Source organism: Sporothrix schenckii (genome assembly GCF_000961545.1).
Source record: "Sporothrix schenckii 1099-18 chromosome Unknown Cont48, whole genome shotgun sequence".
Lineage (NCBI taxonomy): Eukaryota > Fungi > Ascomycota > Sordariomycetes > Ophiostomatales > Ophiostomataceae > Sporothrix > Sporothrix schenckii.
This window is the reverse complement of record NW_015971149.1, coordinates 2,042,457-2,060,531: the sequence shown is the minus strand read 5'-3', so window position 1 is coordinate 2,060,531 and position 18,075 is coordinate 2,042,457. Positions and strand designations below refer to the sequence as shown.

The 18,075-nt window shown below is 56.4% G+C and overlaps 7 protein-coding genes and 1 non-coding gene across 8 annotated transcripts; 6 read left to right on the top strand and 2 right to left on the bottom strand.

The window, feature by feature from the left end:
- Nucleotides 1-750: 750 nt before the first annotated feature.
- SPSK_00902 (uncharacterized protein) lies at nucleotides 751-1,371 on the top strand (the record flags this gene model as incomplete). The annotated part of the gene is made up of 2 exons (XM_016727845.1): nucleotides 751-810; nucleotides 847-1,371. 2 exons carry the CDS (start codon nucleotides 751-753, stop codon nucleotides 1,369-1,371), a joined length of 585 nt encoding a protein of 194 aa, XP_016584507.1.
- Nucleotides 1,372-4,962: 3,591 nt separating this feature from the next.
- Nucleotides 4,963-5,484, bottom strand: SPSK_00918 (uncharacterized protein; the record flags this gene model as incomplete). Its single annotated transcript, XM_016727860.1, has 1 exon — nucleotides 4,963-5,484. The coding sequence occupies one exon, from the start codon at nucleotides 5,482-5,484 to the stop codon at nucleotides 4,963-4,965; it is 522 nt and encodes a 173-aa protein (XP_016584506.1).
- A 3,792-nt stretch (nucleotides 5,485-9,276) lies between these two features.
- SPSK_00896 (uncharacterized protein) lies at nucleotides 9,277-9,951 on the top strand (the record flags this gene model as incomplete). The annotated part of the gene is made up of 1 exon (XM_016727839.1): nucleotides 9,277-9,951. The coding sequence occupies one exon, from the start codon at nucleotides 9,277-9,279 to the stop codon at nucleotides 9,949-9,951; it is 675 nt and encodes a 224-aa protein (XP_016584505.1).
- Nucleotides 9,952-10,019: 68 nt separating this feature from the next.
- Nucleotides 10,020-10,247, top strand: SPSK_00963 (uncharacterized protein; the record flags this gene model as incomplete). Its single annotated transcript, XM_016727902.1, has 1 exon — nucleotides 10,020-10,247. One exon carries the CDS (start codon nucleotides 10,020-10,022, stop codon nucleotides 10,245-10,247), a length of 228 nt encoding a protein of 75 aa, XP_016584504.1.
- A 521-nt stretch (nucleotides 10,248-10,768) lies between these two features.
- Nucleotides 10,769-11,606, bottom strand: SPSK_00876 (uncharacterized protein; the record flags this gene model as incomplete). Its single annotated transcript, XM_016727822.1, has 2 exons — nucleotides 10,769-11,328; nucleotides 11,420-11,606. The coding sequence occupies 2 exons, from the start codon at nucleotides 11,604-11,606 to the stop codon at nucleotides 10,769-10,771; spliced, it is 747 nt and encodes a 248-aa protein (XP_016584503.1).
- Nucleotides 11,607-12,044: 438 nt separating this feature from the next.
- Nucleotides 12,045-13,947, top strand: SPSK_00744 (DNA excision repair protein ERCC-8; the record flags this gene model as incomplete). Its single annotated transcript, XM_016727692.1, has 3 exons — nucleotides 12,045-12,295; nucleotides 12,355-13,797; nucleotides 13,857-13,947. 3 exons carry the CDS (start codon nucleotides 12,045-12,047, stop codon nucleotides 13,945-13,947), a joined length of 1,785 nt encoding a protein of 594 aa, XP_016584502.1.
- A 540-nt stretch (nucleotides 13,948-14,487) lies between these two features.
- SPSK_11294 lies at nucleotides 14,488-14,559 on the top strand. The gene has a single exon. It is a non-coding gene; the product is annotated as a tRNA-Glu (tRNA).
- Nucleotides 14,560-15,807: 1,248 nt separating this feature from the next.
- On the top strand, nucleotides 15,808-18,075 carry SPSK_00716 (uncharacterized protein; the record flags this gene model as incomplete). The annotated part of the gene is made up of 1 exon (XM_016727664.1): nucleotides 15,808-18,075. One exon carries the CDS (start codon nucleotides 15,808-15,810, stop codon nucleotides 18,073-18,075), a length of 2,268 nt encoding a protein of 755 aa, XP_016584501.1.

The window sequence follows — 18,075 nt, the reverse complement described above, 5'->3', positions numbered from 1 at the left end:
GAGGGAGAGGGAGAGCAGGGAGGCAGCGGCCGAGGAGGACGGGGCAGGCGGGCAAGGGGAGGAGGACACGGCTGCGACGGCGAAGGCCGAGAAGGAGGAGCGCAACACAGAGCGTGAAGCAGAGGCAGAGGCAGAGGCAGAGGCAGAGAGAGGAGCACAAGGCGACCTCCACGGCCACAAGCAGCAACAAAGGGGACAGAGACAGAACAGGCGCGCCCATTAGGCACGAGGGGGGGTGGACGGACGGCGGAGAGACGGTCGAGAAAGGTCGGTGGCACGTTGAAGCGTGTCTCTCAGTTTAGCTTCCTTTTGGCTATTTTCTTCTTTTGTTTTGCGTCCGTTGCTTTCCGTTGCTTGCAGTTGCTTGCAGTACCGTTCCTGCTGGCGAGATCCTGGGGCTGCCACAGACAGGAACAACGGTCTGGGCAGGGGGGTAGAGGTGTGACGGAGAGGGGGGTGTGGACAAGGAGAGCAGAAAAGAGCCAGGCCACGATGGGTGAGAAGAGGAGACCAGACGGCGTGCGACCAAGTTGGACGAGGAAAAGCAGACGGTGTGGTGAGAGGGTGGAATCGCAACGGGCCAGGGCCAAAAAATAAATAATATACACAGTTTAATAAATAAAATAAACTAGAGAAAAACCAAACGAATCGAAAAGGTTCTGCTAGGGCCGGCTGGGGACAGCCGACAAGGCGTGCGTGCGAGCAGAACGTGGTATGAACGATGTAAGCTTAGCAGGTGCAGGACTCAGTATGGGGCGCTCTGTAGGAGCCGAGACGAAGGGCCAGACGCCAGGCCAGGGTGGTACCGGGGTGTGAGAGCGACGGCAGGGCGGTAATACAGCTCAGAATACAGCTCAGAAGCTCGGATGGACACAGACGACACCGCGGTGGACGAGAGATGGCAGCGCGGAATTGGACAAGCAAAAGTCGTGGGAAACTGAGGAAAGGAAATCGTCGAGGAGGAGACGGAGGGGGGGGACGAGGCGAGCGACCGGCGGAGATGAGAGGGAGGTGGGCTGGGGCAGCGAGCCAGGCACAGAAAACGGAAGAGATGCGACAGTCGGTGCGCGTGGTCGAGAGAAGTGCGCGCGAGTGCGAGAGTGCGAAACTGAGGCTCGGCGAAAGGAGAGAGAGAACGGGGAGACAAGAAAAAAGGTTGGGACGTGGATAACGGTGGACAGGACAGGGAAACAGGGGGCAGGGGGCAGGGGGGCAGGGTGGAGAAGAGAGAAGGTGCGGAGCAAGGTGTGCGCTGGTGCCCAAGTGCAAGGAAGGAGCAAAGGGCGACGGGAGAGGGCAAGAACGGGCGCAAACGGGCAGGCAAGAACGACGAACAGAAAGGAAAGAGTTGGGCAGGAGCGACCGCCGTAATTACTGGCAGACGGTCATTGGAATACGGCTGTTGGTCATACGAAATACTACGTCGTGCTACACCGTATCTTACCACGCCATCCGATTCATAGAGATCGACCAGACGGAGCACGTTCGAGATACAGTAGTCACAGGTCATAGTGCACTTCCAACCGGCGCCGTCGTCAGGGGTTGACGGGTCGTTTGAGCAAACGTTGCGACACCAGTCAAGAGCACCAAAAAGAGCACCAAGGACGGAACGGAGCGGTGTCGCCCTTTCCTTAACGAGAGAATTAGCGACGCGGCCAGCCACCATCAAAAGCGATGGAGGCGCTAGTCCAGTAGCTCTTTCCTGTTGCGCGCGGTGCCCGGTACTATGTTACGGGACGGAAGGCGCACCAGCGCGCAGTGTGATTAGGAAACTGAGAGTGGGGCAGCTTCAGAACTGAGCAAAGAAGGTAAAATACATGTATCTTACTGCGGACGATCTACGACGGTGCAAAGTAATACTTTGTACTCTGCAAAATCGAGGGAGGTCCATTGGCTCGTGAGGCTGCAGCAAGGATGCCAGAGTTGCACTGGAGGGGACTGTTGCACTTTTGGGCTATGATTGTCGGGTTGTGGGAGGAAGAGAATAAGATTTCTCAACTTTCTTTTCTTTTTTTACAAAGTATGTTGTATTTCAGTCTGACACCGTTCTGCCTCTCTTTGTTTCATTGCTTCATAAAAAGCCCCAGACCAAGAACCGCCACAACCAGGGTTCAGGGCTGCTGTGGGGTGATGGTTAGCCCAGTACGAAATACATTACAGACCGTCTCACAATACCTGACATAGCGACGCCTTGGTCCAAAACGAGGCGGCCGCGTGAGACTGGCAAAGAGGGCCGAAAGAGGGGAAGCTCAGGGAGCTCAGGGAGCTCAAGGAGCTCAAGGAGCTGTCTAGAATTGGTGTGTGGGCGGCGGCTGCTGCAGGCCAGCAAACCTTGTGTGCGAACGCGACCGTGGGAATACAAACAGACTCCATTTGGTTCCAGGCCAGCTTCTCAGGACACACATTCAGCGTACAAGGAAAGTGCCTTGCCTTTTATTGCCTCCTTGGCCCGACCGCCACGCGGACAACCATGCCCATCACGGTAGAGCCAAGCACCCGTTATGTGCTTCCGTCGTACAGGCACACAAAGGGTGACGGGGCATCTCATTGTCGTGACAAATGACATGTGCATTTAGGGGCAGGTGACACGGCAGGCGGCAGGCAGGAGGTAATAAGACACGGCCAAAGTGCGTTCCGTTGGACGAGATGACCCAAAATGTAAGCTGCAAAGGGAAGACGCGAGCTGTAACAGTAATGCTGGCTTCCCGGACTCGCAAGCATGGGAGCTAGCAAGACCCGCCAGACCGCTGGAACCGACAGCGTGGGTATTTGGTGCTAGGTACATTCGTAAAGTGTGGGTGGATTCTGCTTGTCGGCACGACGCGGCCACGAACATACAGAGAAGTCAAAAAGCTCAAACGACATCCTACCAAAGAGAAGAAGCGGAAAGGAACAAAAAAAGAAATTGTGACAGTGACAAACGAGCGATCAGAGAACACATCCGGGCCAATCTTTAAAGACAATACGACATACGAACATGCAGTATCCCGACTATTTAAGGAAATACATCCGAAGGGATGGAGGTGACAAAGGTCTAGATGTGCAAATGGAGACGTCGACCGTTATCCGCGGCAGTGCCGATCCGTCAATGCCAGCAACAAAAAGAAAACGTGATGAGCGGGAAGCGAAACATGGAGAGGTTTATCTGTCGTAGTGAACTCTTCACGTCTTACAGGTACTACGTGGTGCATCCTTACTCAATACGGAGTGCGTCAGGCCCCATCTGGCTCTGTATCGCCAAAACTCATCAGTAACAGCCTTAAGGAGAAGTGGTGATACGGCTCTTTAAAACGAGGTAAGAATTTAAATCGTTGAGGAATTCGTCTTGGGCTTGCTTTGCTATTCCAATCGTTTAAGAAAATAAAAGGGACCAGTCTATACTTCGGACCTGATTTTGCGCCAGTCTCGGACTGGCACTGTGGCCTGAAACGGTTCTGTTTACATATCCCAACGGCGTAGTGGGAACGTTCTGGCTTGGCTTTTCTTCTTTTGTCAAATAGGTCGTACTATAATTCGTACCCTGCCCGCCTTCATTGGACAGCGTTCACCAATGCAAGACAGAGAAAGACAAGACAGCGAGACAAGGAATGTGACTGTGATCAGTGTCACCAGTCCTGAAAAACAAATGAGAAATATGAGGCAATCCTTTGCATCCTTTGGGCATCAGACGAGACCAAAAGGGTTGAGGGGAAGCATAATGTCCATTCTCGCTGAGAAGTACGGGGAAGAGAGCCCACTTTGTCCGTAACACCCGAATAAAAGGCCAAAAAAGGAGACGTGAAGAGGAAGAGCCTCACAGAGCTACAAGCACATGTTGGGCGCGGGAAGCACAGCATGCAGGAGCAGATATCCCGCTGTGTAACCGCATGGTTTTCGTTTTTTATCCGTTCAGTCGTTTGTCATCGGAAATGCAAGCACAATTGGCCTTCAGATGCAGGACATCCCAAGTGTCTGTGCCATGTGTAAACAAAGTGCCTGCATTTGTTTGCAAGCGACCAAGAAAAAAAAACTGGAAGAAAACAAAAAGAGATCATGTGGGAAACAACAGAAACAGGTCATCCTGTGAGAAATTAGCGTACCGTCACATCGCCTGTTGGCTCGGGCCCTGTTATGAAAAGAAGGGAAAAAAGAAACGGCAAAAGGGAACGAACCAGCCGTCCGTCGATAACCCAGATCTGCCATGGATCTTCATTTCTCCTCGGCCCAGCATGGACACGGCCAGACCAAAGTTTGGGCAACGTCCTGCTTCTGCTACCCGGTACCAATCCCTACGGGGTATCCAGATACAGAATATTTCGTATAGCACGGCTCATATTTCGTATGCATAGGCGGTGGTCATGTGGCTATGCCTTTGAAGATTTGTCGAGGCCTTTTGGTGACGTTTGCTTCATTCAAAAAAAAAAAAAAAAAAAAAAAAAAGAAAACCGTCACCGCCATTTCATATGGTTGTGAAGCTGCTCTTTCGTCCCATGCACGTCACAATCATAACAGGTGTATGAAGTCGCACGTCGGAGCGGCTGACAAGACACGCGGGCGTGTGACGCACATTAAAAAATGCCCGTTTGTTCATCTCGTTTGTTCGATTCATGCATCGTGCGTCAAATGGGTAAAAAGTGGCTCTCACCGCCTCCATGGTAAGATACCAGCGATGGGCCCTTCATGCAGCCCAGACAAAGACAATGCAGACTTGCCGTGCCTTTCTTGTCGTCCTCTCTTCTTCTCGCAACTTATGCACCTCTCGCACCGCTTTGCATCGCTTTGCATCGCTTCCCTTGCATGCTGGTGAGACACGCAGGCTTCCAGAAAACATCGACCAGTGCATACGGTGTGCGTGCCATGGCCTCTCACCGTTCTTTCATGGGACTGTCCATTTGTCCATTTGTCGCTGTGTTCTTTTGGCAAGTTCTCCGTATATATCACAGCTTAGGCACACATGAAATAGGGTCTTTGTACTTTGTACCTTCAATGCCCAAACGTGGTGCTGAAAACGATGGCTCCAGGGAAGTCACGCCGTCTTTGACTCCGTTTTTCATCCCAATTCGTCGTAGGGCTGTTTGCATGCGTCGGGATAGGGAGGCTGAGGAGGGCGTAATACTTTGTATCTTTCAAGATTCCAAGAGGCTGGCCCTTGTCTCGCATGCCAAGGATGCTGGAGGCCACATGTAGTCCACTTGCCACTTGGTCGACCACAGGGGCCGTTTTAAAAAGTGGCCGAGCGGCGAAGGATAAAAACGAAGCGAAGAAGAAGGAGCGGAAACGCGAGAGGCCGTGGGAGACCGTCAGGTAAAAAAAGCGTGCTCTACCCCTCCCCAACATCCCGGCGGCCACCCACCCAACGCTCGTTAGGGTAGCTTTGCGCGCACCAGGAGCGTGGATTTGGGAGTCCAAAATATGACACGTCTGTTTTCGTGTCCCTTCTGGAACGGACTTGATCTCTCCTGCCTTCTTCCCACATTCCAAGTCCATTCCTGTAGTTTCTTCCATTGTCTCGCCTCGTTTTCCCACTTCAAATCCGGAGCATGAAAAGCAGGCTCGGCAGGTACCTACTCGCGTACTATGCAAAGCGTTCCAAAAGGGATACAACACTAAAGCCTTGTCCTGTCTCGCCGCCGTGCGTTGTAGGTCGTAATTACTTTAGAGGCACAGATCAGAGGCACAGTGACCTACCCCTGCCAGTCGGTTCTCATCTCCTTCCAACCTATGCTTTATTGTCACTGGCCACCGAGTGGCAGATCACCGCAGTTTGAGGTCAAGATACGGGGTCTTTGTAGAAAGGTACATGTTACCAGTGAGGGTCATGATGCCCAAGATACACGACAAAGTGTCTATTTTCTTCAAATTCCGCAGTTCCATCGGATACGAGCAGGTGCACGCTGTAATATGTAAAGCTGCGTAGAAACCCAGGACGTGCGGCAGGCAATGTCCGGAACGCCCTTGCACCAAGAATTGTCCAAAGACTCCAATAAGGAAGCAGACACGTGTGATTGCCACCCGATCTTAGAAACTGGCGCAGACGCCTGTCTCTGCCCTTGTATGTCGTGCCTTGAAAGCGGCATGGCCGGTGTATGTTTCTTCGTCTGCGCATGCTTTTGTGCGTAAACTACAGTGGCAGGAGTGTACGACTTATACCGCAGTCCAACGAACGTCTTGTGGGCCAGGCAAAGGTAAGACCATCCTTTTTGAGAACGGAGTACGGGGTAATACGGGCACAAAGCAGAATCGTGGCCAAGGGGGGACAGGTGCAAGGCAAGTCGATCTTGAAGGAATGAGAAGCGGAGTACGATTTATGGAGGAAGCAAAACGCAGACCGGAGTAATTACGGCGGTATGTGTACGATGTCGGAGTAGCCTGGAACTGGAATCGTGTGTGCACCCGTACCCATGTCAACTCTTGCAGGGATTCAAAACAGGTTGGGACAAAAAGACACCAAAAATGAGTCTCACCGCTCACCGAGGGTCACAGGCCAACCAGTGCGAGGTGTCTCGAGGTCAGAGACCGATGGTCGACGACTACTGGACAGGGTTTCTCGGTCTGAGTCGGCCCCTCGGGCGAGAAAAGAGAAGAGGGCGAAGGGGGAGGGGGGTGGAGGAACGCACGCAGCCTCTGAGGCGAGACCTTTGCTTGGACGGTGAGGCGAGGTCAAGGATGAAACTGTCGTGCGTGTGTTTGTGCGTCGGATCCCACTCGCAAGTACGAACTATTCCGTGGTGAGTTTTTATGGTGACTGACGGTAGATGTGGGAAAACGTAGAGAACACGGACATACAAAGTACTCCTTACATGATGTACACATTGCTCCTTGGCACAAACACATTACCTCGTGTACATCGACGCGCCGCGTCTTACTTTTGGTTCATGTTGAATCTTGTTTAATGGCCTGCCAACGGCTGCCAGGCTTTGTCGGAAAGATTTAGCATCCAGCCTTTGTCTAGCATCGATGATACCAGGGATCGAGGGTCTTGCCAAGTCAAGCCCGAGCCAAACCTTAGTAGCTGCTTGTCCCGGTGAATATTATCCCGATGGATATCGGGGGTTGTGAAAGGCAGATTGGCGAGTTTGGAAAACGAGATGGAAGCAGGGGAGAACATGACAATTATTTGATACAGTCCTAGTTGCTGGCTGCCTCTGGGACGACAACACATCATTGGTTGATCGTGCGCCTCCAGCATATGTATGTCGCAGCTAGTCTTTCGTGCGGAGGAGGCTCGTTGCAATGACAGCTGAAAACAACACGACGCTTTGGCTTCTGTGCGTCCGGTGCATCTGCATCAAGAGTACCGGTATTCTGGAAGCGAGAGGGACGACAGGAGAAAAGGTAGAAAAAGAAAAAAGGGACTTGCAAAGAGAGCTAAAAAGGGCCTTGTTGCAGTAGCGGACAACCGCATGGCGAATCAGCATCTGGTCCGAGGGACCAACTCCCCCTTGGAGGCAATTCCTCTGCTTTCAACTCCACAGCCCCCCGTCAGAATAGTCAACCTGCGAGAAGAGGCTCGAAAACTTGCATCGTCGCAAGCCGGCGCCGGCGCGGGCCAGCCCATTAGAGTGTTCATAGCCAAATCAGGGGTCAAAGGCATTCCAGACGATGTTTGTACACGCAGAGTACAGAGTAGAAGTTGAAAATACGTAGAGAGGAGCCAGAGAAGAGCACTCTACGTACCACCATTCACCTCCCGAGTCTATTCACACAGCAACGCAGATGCAGACCCTGTCGTGCATATGGAAAAAGTCACTCCGACGATGGCTCGCCTGCAAGTTTCAGCTGGTGTCCTCGCTTAGGAGGACGCTGTCGTTCTTACTATTCCTCTTTTCCTCTTTTCCTCTTTCTTCATTTCTCTCAACTCAATCTTCCCGCCTGCCCGGACCCAGTCACAGTTGCAATCGATGTTGCCGCCCGCTCCCTTGGGCCCGACGGCCCCAAAATCCCTCCCTCTGCGAAAGCCAACGTAGCTGCAGGAACAGGGATCGATCTTGGCAAAAGAAAGAGGCGAGGGACGGTGGAGACGGCGAAAACGACGAAACAAAACAAGCGGCACGAATCAGTGGTTGCCAATCGTTTGTCCCGTCCCATGTCGATGCACGATACATGATGCGATTCGATGAGATGAGATGACCACGCTGCATGCCATGCAGTGGCAATTGTGGCAAACTGGCAAATGCAGCCTCGGCTGTCTCACATTGCGACTGTTCTGTACGATTTACATGCATCGTACATACATCGTATTATATACACCGCACTCCGGTACAACATCGATTGACGGACCCGCATGCTTGATGGGGCCGTTGACGTACACTGTATGAAACGATTCTGGCACTTGACGTATCAAACGCCGAGTCTCCCTGTCCGCTGGCGTTCACCTCGTTTAGTCTCGACGCCTCCAGCTCCATTGGTCCTTTCGCCCTTTCGTCCTTTTGTTCTTCCATATGTCAATTGTGTCTAGCTATTCCCTGACCTCGGTCAACCCCTTGATATCCCTGTCCACCAAAAAACTTGCCATAGAGTGGCAATACACATGTCCAATGCCATCACTCACAGCCAATAATGTCTGTCGACTTACAGCATCGACCTATTTAGGAAAGTTGGCCGAGCGTGCGAGCGGAAACGGGATATTAAAATACAAATAAATACAAACAAAAAAAAGACGACGGGGAAAGGGAGAATGCTCAACGGAAAAGCAGCAAAACGAGTCAACGGAAGCTGAAAACCAGTCTTTCAAAACATCCCATCACTCAACCCTCCAGTCGATCTCGAGAACGGAGACCCAACCCCATCGCCATCCTTACAGAGTAAAGCCTCACATGTCAATCATGTCATATCAATCCGATATCCTCACGCCCCGTCTCCTCATGCGAGTGTTGCAAGTTGCCACCTGGGACGATGCACATGTCCATGTCTGAGAAAAACAATGCCATGTGCATTTTGACAGGCGGTACATTTCCGCTCTTTGTGTAACGATACGTCAAGCAGCCATAACTCCATTTACCCCGTACTCTGAAATTGGATTGTCGTAGAACACCAGCAATATTGCGGGGAGTGACGGACGAGCCGCCTCACTTTTAATATCCCCGTTGTGGCGCCTTTCACCTGTGTACGACATAAAGTAGAAGGTAAGAAAGGAAAAGTACACAATAGAAAAAGAAAGCAAAACAAATGAACAGAGCGAACAGACGACGGAGCTGAAAGCCACAAACATGCCTTCTCCGCGGACCCTTGCTTTCTCCTCCCCTCTTTCTGCCATGCTTTGATAACGTCCGTGTACATCGTTACAACGAAACAACAATGACCAGATGGCAAGGTGAAAGGAGAGGACGTTGGCGGTTGAACCAGACGCGACAATCCTCTGGTTCTGGTGCGCATGTTTTTTGTTCTCAACCTAGGAAGGCAACGCAGATGAGTGGCGGTACCACGCCTCGTACCGCGTCTCTGTGCCCGAGCTTGGACTGCCTTCCTACGAAGTTCTTTCCACAACGGGTCGCTGGACGAATCAATGGCGTCCCAGAAACGGCGTTTGGACCAGGATTGTTCGCAATCCCTGGCAGTGCCAGCAACGAGTGGGTGTCGTATTATGTCCAGACTGGAAGCATGGAAGTTGTCCTGGGATTGGGAGGTGGCCATGCAGTCGAGGCGGTTTCGTATTTTTCCGAGCGCTTGGGCGCTGGGACAGCCAAGAAACACGCGGACGTTTTTCGTTTCTGCTTTCAGACTTGGAAAGGGAACGCTATTGGAGGCTGCGGAGGGAGAAAGACGGACTACACAGTATTGTCGGACACCTTGCCAGGTGGCCAGGGGTGGAGAGAGGGTCGGGTGACCCGTCCGATGCTCAGCAACTCGTTCGCGCTGCGCGAAATGAGGACGAAGAGAGACAAAAGGACCACGGAACATGTCCGTTCACAGACGGTTGGGCCTCTTGATTCTGAAAAGGGCGATGCAATTACGACATACGGCATACAGTGACACCAGCTCCCAGGTCCAGACAGCAAGGGTACAATGGATCCAAGCGTCCAGCAGGGTCGTCGGTGGAAATGGCAACGCCCGAGCGAGACGAGACGGTTGGGAAACGGCAAGGGTTACGCGAGGAGCAGGCGTCGTCGAGAACAAATAGGACGCCGAGGATGAACGCCTCAATGCCTCGACGTACAGACAGGCGGGGCCATGGTTCGATGATTTCCAGAGACCAAGGCGATCAGCGACGCGCACACGACCAGAACAGAAGACCAGCAGACCAGCAGACCAGCAGACTAGCAGACTAGCAGATCGCCAGACGGCGCATAGGTGCTACTGCCTGCCTCTCTTGCTACGCACTGTGCCCTGAATTGTCCGTTGTAGAGACTCCGTAGTCTTACCTTCGTGGCACGCTCCATGGTCCCTGTTTTTTCGAATGTGTATTCCATGGTCCACCGTCAGCGTCAACCGTCTTCGTTGGTCGTCTGATATAACTAGTAGGAACAGCTATTACATAGTAATACAGGTCACATGTACGGACGACTCCGTACAGAGCACTGCCGTACGATGCAAGTTACATCATACAGCACTGTCGTGGATGCTGCGTCTCCGTTACACCCCTCCCTTGTCTCTCCGCGCTCACCGAATCCTGCCTGACCTTGCCTCTGTCAATGAGATCGCCGTATCCGAGCCAACTCAATATTTCTTGACTGAGACCTGCAGCAGCGTCTACGATGCAGGTTACTACACAGATATACGCCCCGTCTTCTGACACGCAGTGGCTGGCAGTTTCAAGGTTCTCACCGTTTTGTTGACTCGCTCTCCAGCCTCAGCTTGCCTCAGCTTGCCTTCTCTTCGTAGCTCTCTTCCTTCGTGTCCGTTTCTGTACCGACTCTTCCACCCTACGCACCTCGTACTCGCCATCCGCCTCCCCGTCGGCGGCCGCCTCCGTCAGCACCATCGCGCCATCGCGGCCCAGCACCGCCCGCCCCGCTTCCTCCAACAGGATCCCAAACGCCAGCAGCGCTGTCTCGTCCATGCTGCGTTCATCAATCAGCCGGCGGTTCACGGGTGCGCCGCCCACACTCCTTGCGGCGGCCTCCTCGTTCGGGTCTCGCCGTTGTACGGTATCGGTTCGTCCCCGCCCCTCCGGCGCAAGAACCTCGTAGTAGTGGCTCGCGTAGTGGTGCACTGCTTTGACCAGCTCGCTCGCCGGCAGCGCGTGCGCCGGCAGGCCCGCGTGCGCAAAGTACGTGTCCGTCTCTTCGTAGCGCGGTGGCGCCCCCGCGCTGCGGAACAGCGCCTCTTCGGGCGCGAGCTGGGCGTGCCGGAACCGCGTGGGCTGGCCGGGCCACTTGGGCGGTCGGGGTTCGCGCACGCGCGTGCGCCCTACGGGTGTTAGCAGGAACACAATATTCCATTCGAGTGGCACCGTTTGTTGTTTTGTTGTTTGTTTCGTCTTTTTTTCAACAGCGCATACCTGCTACAGCGTCAAAGACGCCTTTGCGTCGGTGGCTGTACCGACGGCCAGTGCGCGTCCGGCCGGAACGACCACCCTCGGCGCCGCTCTCGGACAGCGCGTCGCTGTGAACACTGCGACTTCGGCCGCGGTTGCGGTTGGATGCCGGCCCTGAGGCGTCTTGCATTTCCGTGTCAATGCCGGCCATGGCTATCGTGAATAGAGTTTCGCGAGACTGTAAAATGCGGAATTGCCTTTTCGCCCGCTCGCCTCCTCCTATCTCGGGCACAGTGCGTCGGCAAAGGATCGTGGCGGGCGGTAGAACGGAGGCATCGCGTGTTGCGAGAATTGGCTGTGGTGAAGAAGAGAAGAAGAGAAAAAGACGTGAAATACTCTGGTGCTTGAGAGGATTGGTGAAGGTAGTGCAGTTCGCACCTTCCAGTTTTGCTGGTAAAATAAAAGTGGGTCATTGCATCCACTGTATTGAGACCTGCGCTCACGTGTGCACGACTCCACTGATGCACTGAACGCAGCCTCGCCATCGCAACTACGACGACCACACATTCACAGAGCACAATCCAATCTGCACAGCACGCTGCATCGCCATAACTCCCCCCCCTTCCCCCACTCTGACACCCTCAGATGCATGAATGAACTCGTGAATGCGCGGGCGGCGGGCCGCCTCGGCCAGAACGCCTTTGCACGTCGTGTCTGCGCCGACCTTCTTCACACCTTCCGGCCAGCGCCGCGACTGCGGTTCGACGGCGGCGAGCTGGGCACCAACATTGATGTGGACGAGACGGGCGGCCCGTCTCGCGATGGCCGTGGCGGTCGTGATATGTGGGCGCACCAGGCGGGCGTCAACGCTCTAGCCCTCGAGCGGTTTGACGGGCGTATGTGAGTTGACATCTCCCCCCCCCTCCCCCCATATTGTGGCTGGCGTCTGACATCCGCAGCATGGTCTCTGGTGGCTCCGACGCTACGATCCGCATCTGGGACCTGGAGCAGGCCGACTTGGCCGACCCGTCGAGCCACACGTTCCGCCCCGTGGCCGAAATAGCGCGCGCAGGCGCCGTCGGCAGCCCCAACACGCGCGGCCCTTTCCGTGCACAACAGCAACAGCAGCAGCAGGCGACCCATCTCCAGAGCAGCCACACGCCCGCCCCCACGAGCCAGGGCCACCGCTTTGGCGTGACGCACCTCTCCTTTTATCCGTTTGACAACGCCGCGTTCTTGTCGTCGTCCTTTGACCAGACGCTCAAACTGTGGGCCACTGACAGTGCGCGCCTCTCGGGCTCCTTTGGCCTTGGCTCCAAGGTCTACAGCCACGCCGTCTCGCCCGTCGCCGACCACCTGCTTGTCGCCTGCGCCACGCAGCATCCGGCCGTGCGCCTGGTCGACTTGCGGTCCGGCGCGGCCGTGCAGTCCCTCGTGGCCGCCGGCCAGGTCGCCGGCGCCGTCTTGTCGGTCGCCTGGTCGCCACGCCACGAGCACGTTCTGGCCAGCGGCGCCGTGGACGGCACGGTGCGCATCTGGGACGTGCGGCGGGCGAGCGGGCTGCTGGCGCTGCTGGACCAGGAAGACTCGCTTGGTCCGGCCGGTTCGTCGTCCGGTTCGTCTGGATCGACTTCGGCGGCTGCTGCCCGCCCGCCCCGCGCGTCGGCCAAGGCCCATGCCGGCCCCGTCAACGGCCTCGCCTGGACCGACGACGGCGCCTTTCTCGTGTCGGCCGGGCACGACCGCCGCATCCGCGTGTGGGACATGGCCACGGGCGCCAACACGCTCGTGAGCTTCGGGCCGTCCGTGCGCAACAGCGGTCTCAGCAGCGTGCCCATGGTCGTCACCCCGAGCGGCCTCACCGCGCCGCGCCAGGAACTGCTCGTGTGGCCCAACGAGTCCGAGGTCCTGGTGTTCCGCCTGCACGACGGCAGCATTGTCACGCGTCTCCGCGGCACGGGCGCCACGCAGGCCGCTGTGCGTCTGCCCCAGGCGCCGCCGCCGCCGCCGCGGGCACCTCAATCCTTGCCACCGTCCTCATCTGCGTCGTCCTCGTCCTCGTCCGCCCGCCCCCGACCGTCGGTGGCGCCGACAACGGTCGACCGCTCGTCGGCACGGCGCAACCGCGTGACGTCGCTGGTCTGGCGTGGCGCTGGCGGTCTTGGCAGCGAAACGGGCGGCACGGCCATGGGCGGCCGGGACGCCGTGGGCGGACTCTACAGTGGCCACTTGGATGGCCAGATCCGGGCGTGGGCGCCCTCGGCATCCACGGCCATGGACAACGAAGACGTTGTCGAGGACGACGCCGACGCGACGCCACAGGCCTTGGAGGAGCGCGACCGCAAGCGGCGCGCACTGGACCAGGCGTACCGCAGCCTGATGGGCACGCAGATTACGTTTCGGTAGGAGTGTGTTTTAGCAGGCCCTTCTCTCCAAGCAAGGTCAACATGCACCAGTACAGAGCGCTGGAATTGGGCGCTGTCCTGTTGCACGCAGCATGCGTGTTTGTCACCGTTTCGCTCACCTTCACCCTGCTCACCATGGCCAGGTAGTCCACACCGTCCCGTTTATGCCGGACACGGTTGGCCAGCATCGGTCGCACGTGGATGTTGCATATCCATAAAATAAGTTGAATACGACGTACATCTAGCCAACAGGCAGAAGACTGATAGCCGCCGGCCCCTTGCTCGTTTGGAGGATGTGACAGCATACCGGAGAGCGGAGAGTTGCCTTTCTTGGCAGCACCATGCCTCTCCGTAATTTACCTTGGGCGGTCGTGGGGGTCATGCTGTTGGTATGTTGGTGGGTGAGACGTTACCTAGACGAGATGAGCTTCGGTCATCATACATATCACAGTAGCAACCACAGGAAACGTATATCCGGACGTGTTGTACGACATGGTAGTTTTGAGTTGTCCCGAATGCCATTTCACAAAACGAACACCTCCTGTGATCTCCGTATTGACAACGGGCGTCTGGAGACCGTTTGGCCGTCGTCCGTTCGTGGTTGGATTTTCTTTTGCTTGCAGCGCTAGTGCGTACGCCAACTGTTATCTACGCAGCTAACGGGGCGGATCTCCAGCGAACCATCCATCCGATATGGTGTAATGGTCAACATCCGACGCTCTCACCGTCGAGCTCGGGGTTCGATTCCCCGTATCGGAGCACAAGTGAAGTCCTATTTTTTGCCAGTTTTGGAGAGGCCATCACGAGTCATCGTTTACTTTTTCGGTTGCTCTTCGAGCCAGCACCTCGCCTCGTACGGGCTCCAGCTCCGCAGCGACGCTTGAGCTTATGTCCCTCTATTGTCCCAGCTTCAATCCTTGTCTTTCGTAACGGACTTGCAGATTGCGAGTATGATATCTCTTGACAGTCAACCAGCATTCGTTCCTAGCTACTATTGAGGAAGTATACAGGATATCCTCGACTTGTCAATGCCTGCGAGTATATACAGAAGAATAGTTACTATGCTTCAGGTTTGCAGCGCTCGTTTTGTTGTGGCTGTGTATTTATTTTTATTTATTTTTGTTACATATATTTTAAACAATGTCTTATTTTTTTTCACTCAATATGGTTTTATAATTTTCGCCGACAAAATTAATAAAATTCCTATACACACCACGAACTCACGAAGACCGCTCTGCCCCAAAATCGACGAATACTACAAGAAGAAATAAGAGAAGAAAACACCATTTAAACAAAGAAAATGCGTTTCTTTGCCCAGGCACTGTATTCGCTCAGGCTGCGTTGTACGTGTCAGGACTTTAAGGTCCTTTTTGCTGTGCGACAGGTGCGACCGACCGCAAGTGGGGCTACCCGCGCCTCCCATTGTCGCTATGGATCCCTGTCCTACCACAGCATTAGCTTTCCTCAGTTGATTCGCAACACTTCACAACTCAACAAACACGACAGCTGTCGACAACCATCCAGCGGCGCGTGTCGACCCGAGTGCATCCCTCGCACCTTTCCACATCTTTCACATCGCGGTACGGCACACACGACATTGTTCGATATACTAATTGACTGCTCCTGGCTGGTCTTTGTGACGCCGCCGCGCTTGCGCCGCAACTGCGAAAGGCCTCGATCACGGCCTTCAGCAACCCACAGTTGGCTATGACCAGTGTGCCGACGTGCGCGGTGCCCGACGCTTAACAGCCAGTCGGCCTGCGATACGACAAACGTCGGCACCTGCTGCTCTTCTCTCTGCATTGAGGCGTCTTGCTGGACTTTTTCTGGATACTGCGCTCCAACACGATACCCTCTCTCGCGAAATTCTCTGATTCGACTCTCTTTCCATCGCGAATTCGACGTCTCCCACTCCCGCCTGTGACAGTTGTACGACGCTGTCGTTGTCGATCGCCTCTATTAGATAATTCTTCTCGAAATATCCTCTCCGCCCCCCGTCACACCACAATGGCAACCCCGACGGCCATGAAGCTGGCGCCCTCGCAACAGGGCCGGACCCCTGCGGCAGCCACGCCTCCCGTCTCGACTCCCTTTAGCTCACAACACCAGCACACGGCGTTCTCGCCTCTCGGGCCCCGGTCATCACCACAGAACGTGAAGAAGTCGCCCGCAAACTCGGCCACGCTCATGGGCCTCAGTGCCAGTAGTAGCGGCATCCCAGGAGGCAGCGCCGGTCCCGGCAGCAACGCTGCCGTGAACTACGACAGCCCTGCCGCCGCCGCCATGGGCACCCTAGGCGTGGACCTCGGCGGGCTGGACAATGTCAGCGTCGTCGGCGGACTGGCCCACCTGGGCAGCGTGCTCGGCCGCAGCGACGACGACGACCGCGCGCGGCGACTGCAGACGGTTCTGCAGCTGCTTCAGGCGAGCAAGGGCCACGTCAGCGAGGCCGGTCTCGAGCGTCTGGCCAAGTCCATGGGGCTCGAGTGCCTGTGGGAGGAGGCCATGGGGGGCGGCGGCGGCGGTGGCAACGACGCCCGCACGCTGGTTGTGGCCGGTTCGGCGCTGGCCCTCGAGATTGCCGTGGCCAACAACATTGTCGAGTCGGTGTCCGTGACCTTCCCCGAGTCGCGCAGCATCGTGCTGCGGCACGTCGAGCGCGCCGACAAGATCTTGCTGCACAACCTGCAGCTGCAGCCCGGCGAGAGCCCGCTCACCAAAACGCTGGACCGCTTTGCCGCGAACCTGGAGACGCTGGCTGTGCTGGACAAGCTGAGCGTCGAGCCGGGGCTGAACCTGTACGAGGCGGTGGCCGGCATCTATGAGACGCTGGACCGGCTCTTCCAGTGGGACCTGCAGCAGCTGCGCAACGACCCGACCCTCTCGACCCACACCCAGAGCACGGCCCGCGACGAGGACGCGCTGGTCACGACAGTGCAGTGTGCGCGCCACGGCCGGCCGACCATGCACGAGGGCGGCCATTTGGGCCTGGGCGTTGACTACTGGAAGCAAATGCGTCATGTGCGGCCGGTGCGGGCAGCAGCAGCAGCTGCTGCTGCTGACAATGTGGGCGTGGTCGCTGGCACGGGGGCTGGACCGGACGACACAACCTGGCGCATCTTGATCGGCTGCGCCCCGACAAGCAGTGCGCTCATGTACCCACCCGTGCGCGTCTCCGACAAGTGGCTGTCGGACGCCATCGAGAAGTCTGACAATATGTTGCTGGGCGGCAACAGCAACCCGGCCCAGCCAGATTTGGACTGGCTCGAGCCGGAGAACACCATCTTGCCATCGACACAGCAGCCCGACGGCGCGAGCAAAACCGAAGGCGACGAGGAGGCACCCACGACGCTGGCCGGCGCCAAACTGCCAGATGTGCGCTTCCATGCCGTGTTCCATCCGCCTGTTGTCTTGCCGCTGGCGCTGTGGCATCAGATCAACGAGCTTGTCGGCCTTGTGCCCGAGACCGACGCCCAGCCGCCGGCTACGTTTGACGCGCTGCTCTTCCCCGTGCCGCCGGGCACGCAGCACGACCCGAGCGAGCCGCGGACGATCCGGCGCGACAAGGCGGTCGCGTCTCGATCCGATGCAGGCGGCACGATCGCCACCACGAAGCACCACCACGCCCTCTTCATCTACAAGCCCGTCTACGGGCATCTGTTGTCGGAGCTGCCGTTCTCCCACCCAAGCCAGGTGGTGCGGATGCTGCCGACGCTGCGACAGTATGCCTTTCTTGCGACGGTGCTGCAGAATGCATTCGGCGCCGATCCGGAGGCGGCAGCCCAAAACGCCAACGCCCCGCAAGCACCTGCCGCAACAGCACCGTCCAAGACATTCAAGGTCCCCATCAGCGGCCGGACAAAGACGTCGACACTCGCCACGGCCGACGACGAGTTTGAGCGCTATGCGGCCGGCGGCGGGTCCACCCGATCCGCGCCACGGCCCTCTCGTGCTCTGAACATGGACGTCGTGCTCACAGCGCATCCGGTGCCGCGCCTGCAGGTTGTGTTTCCCTTCCGCGCGGCTACGGCAGACGTCGTCCTCGAGATTGGTCCCAATGCGCAGGTACACGTGGTCTCGCAGAACCTCTTGGACGACGAGGACGGCAGCATCAATAGCAGCAACGTCGTCGATGGCGTCGAGGGAGCCGACACGGCCAAGGGCAAGGGCAAGGGCAAGAACCGGCGTCTCTACCCGCAGGACCTGGGACGGATCCTCGAGGTGTGCGAGGACCTGGGGGTGTGGTGTGAGTGGATCCGGAGCCGGTGCTCGTGA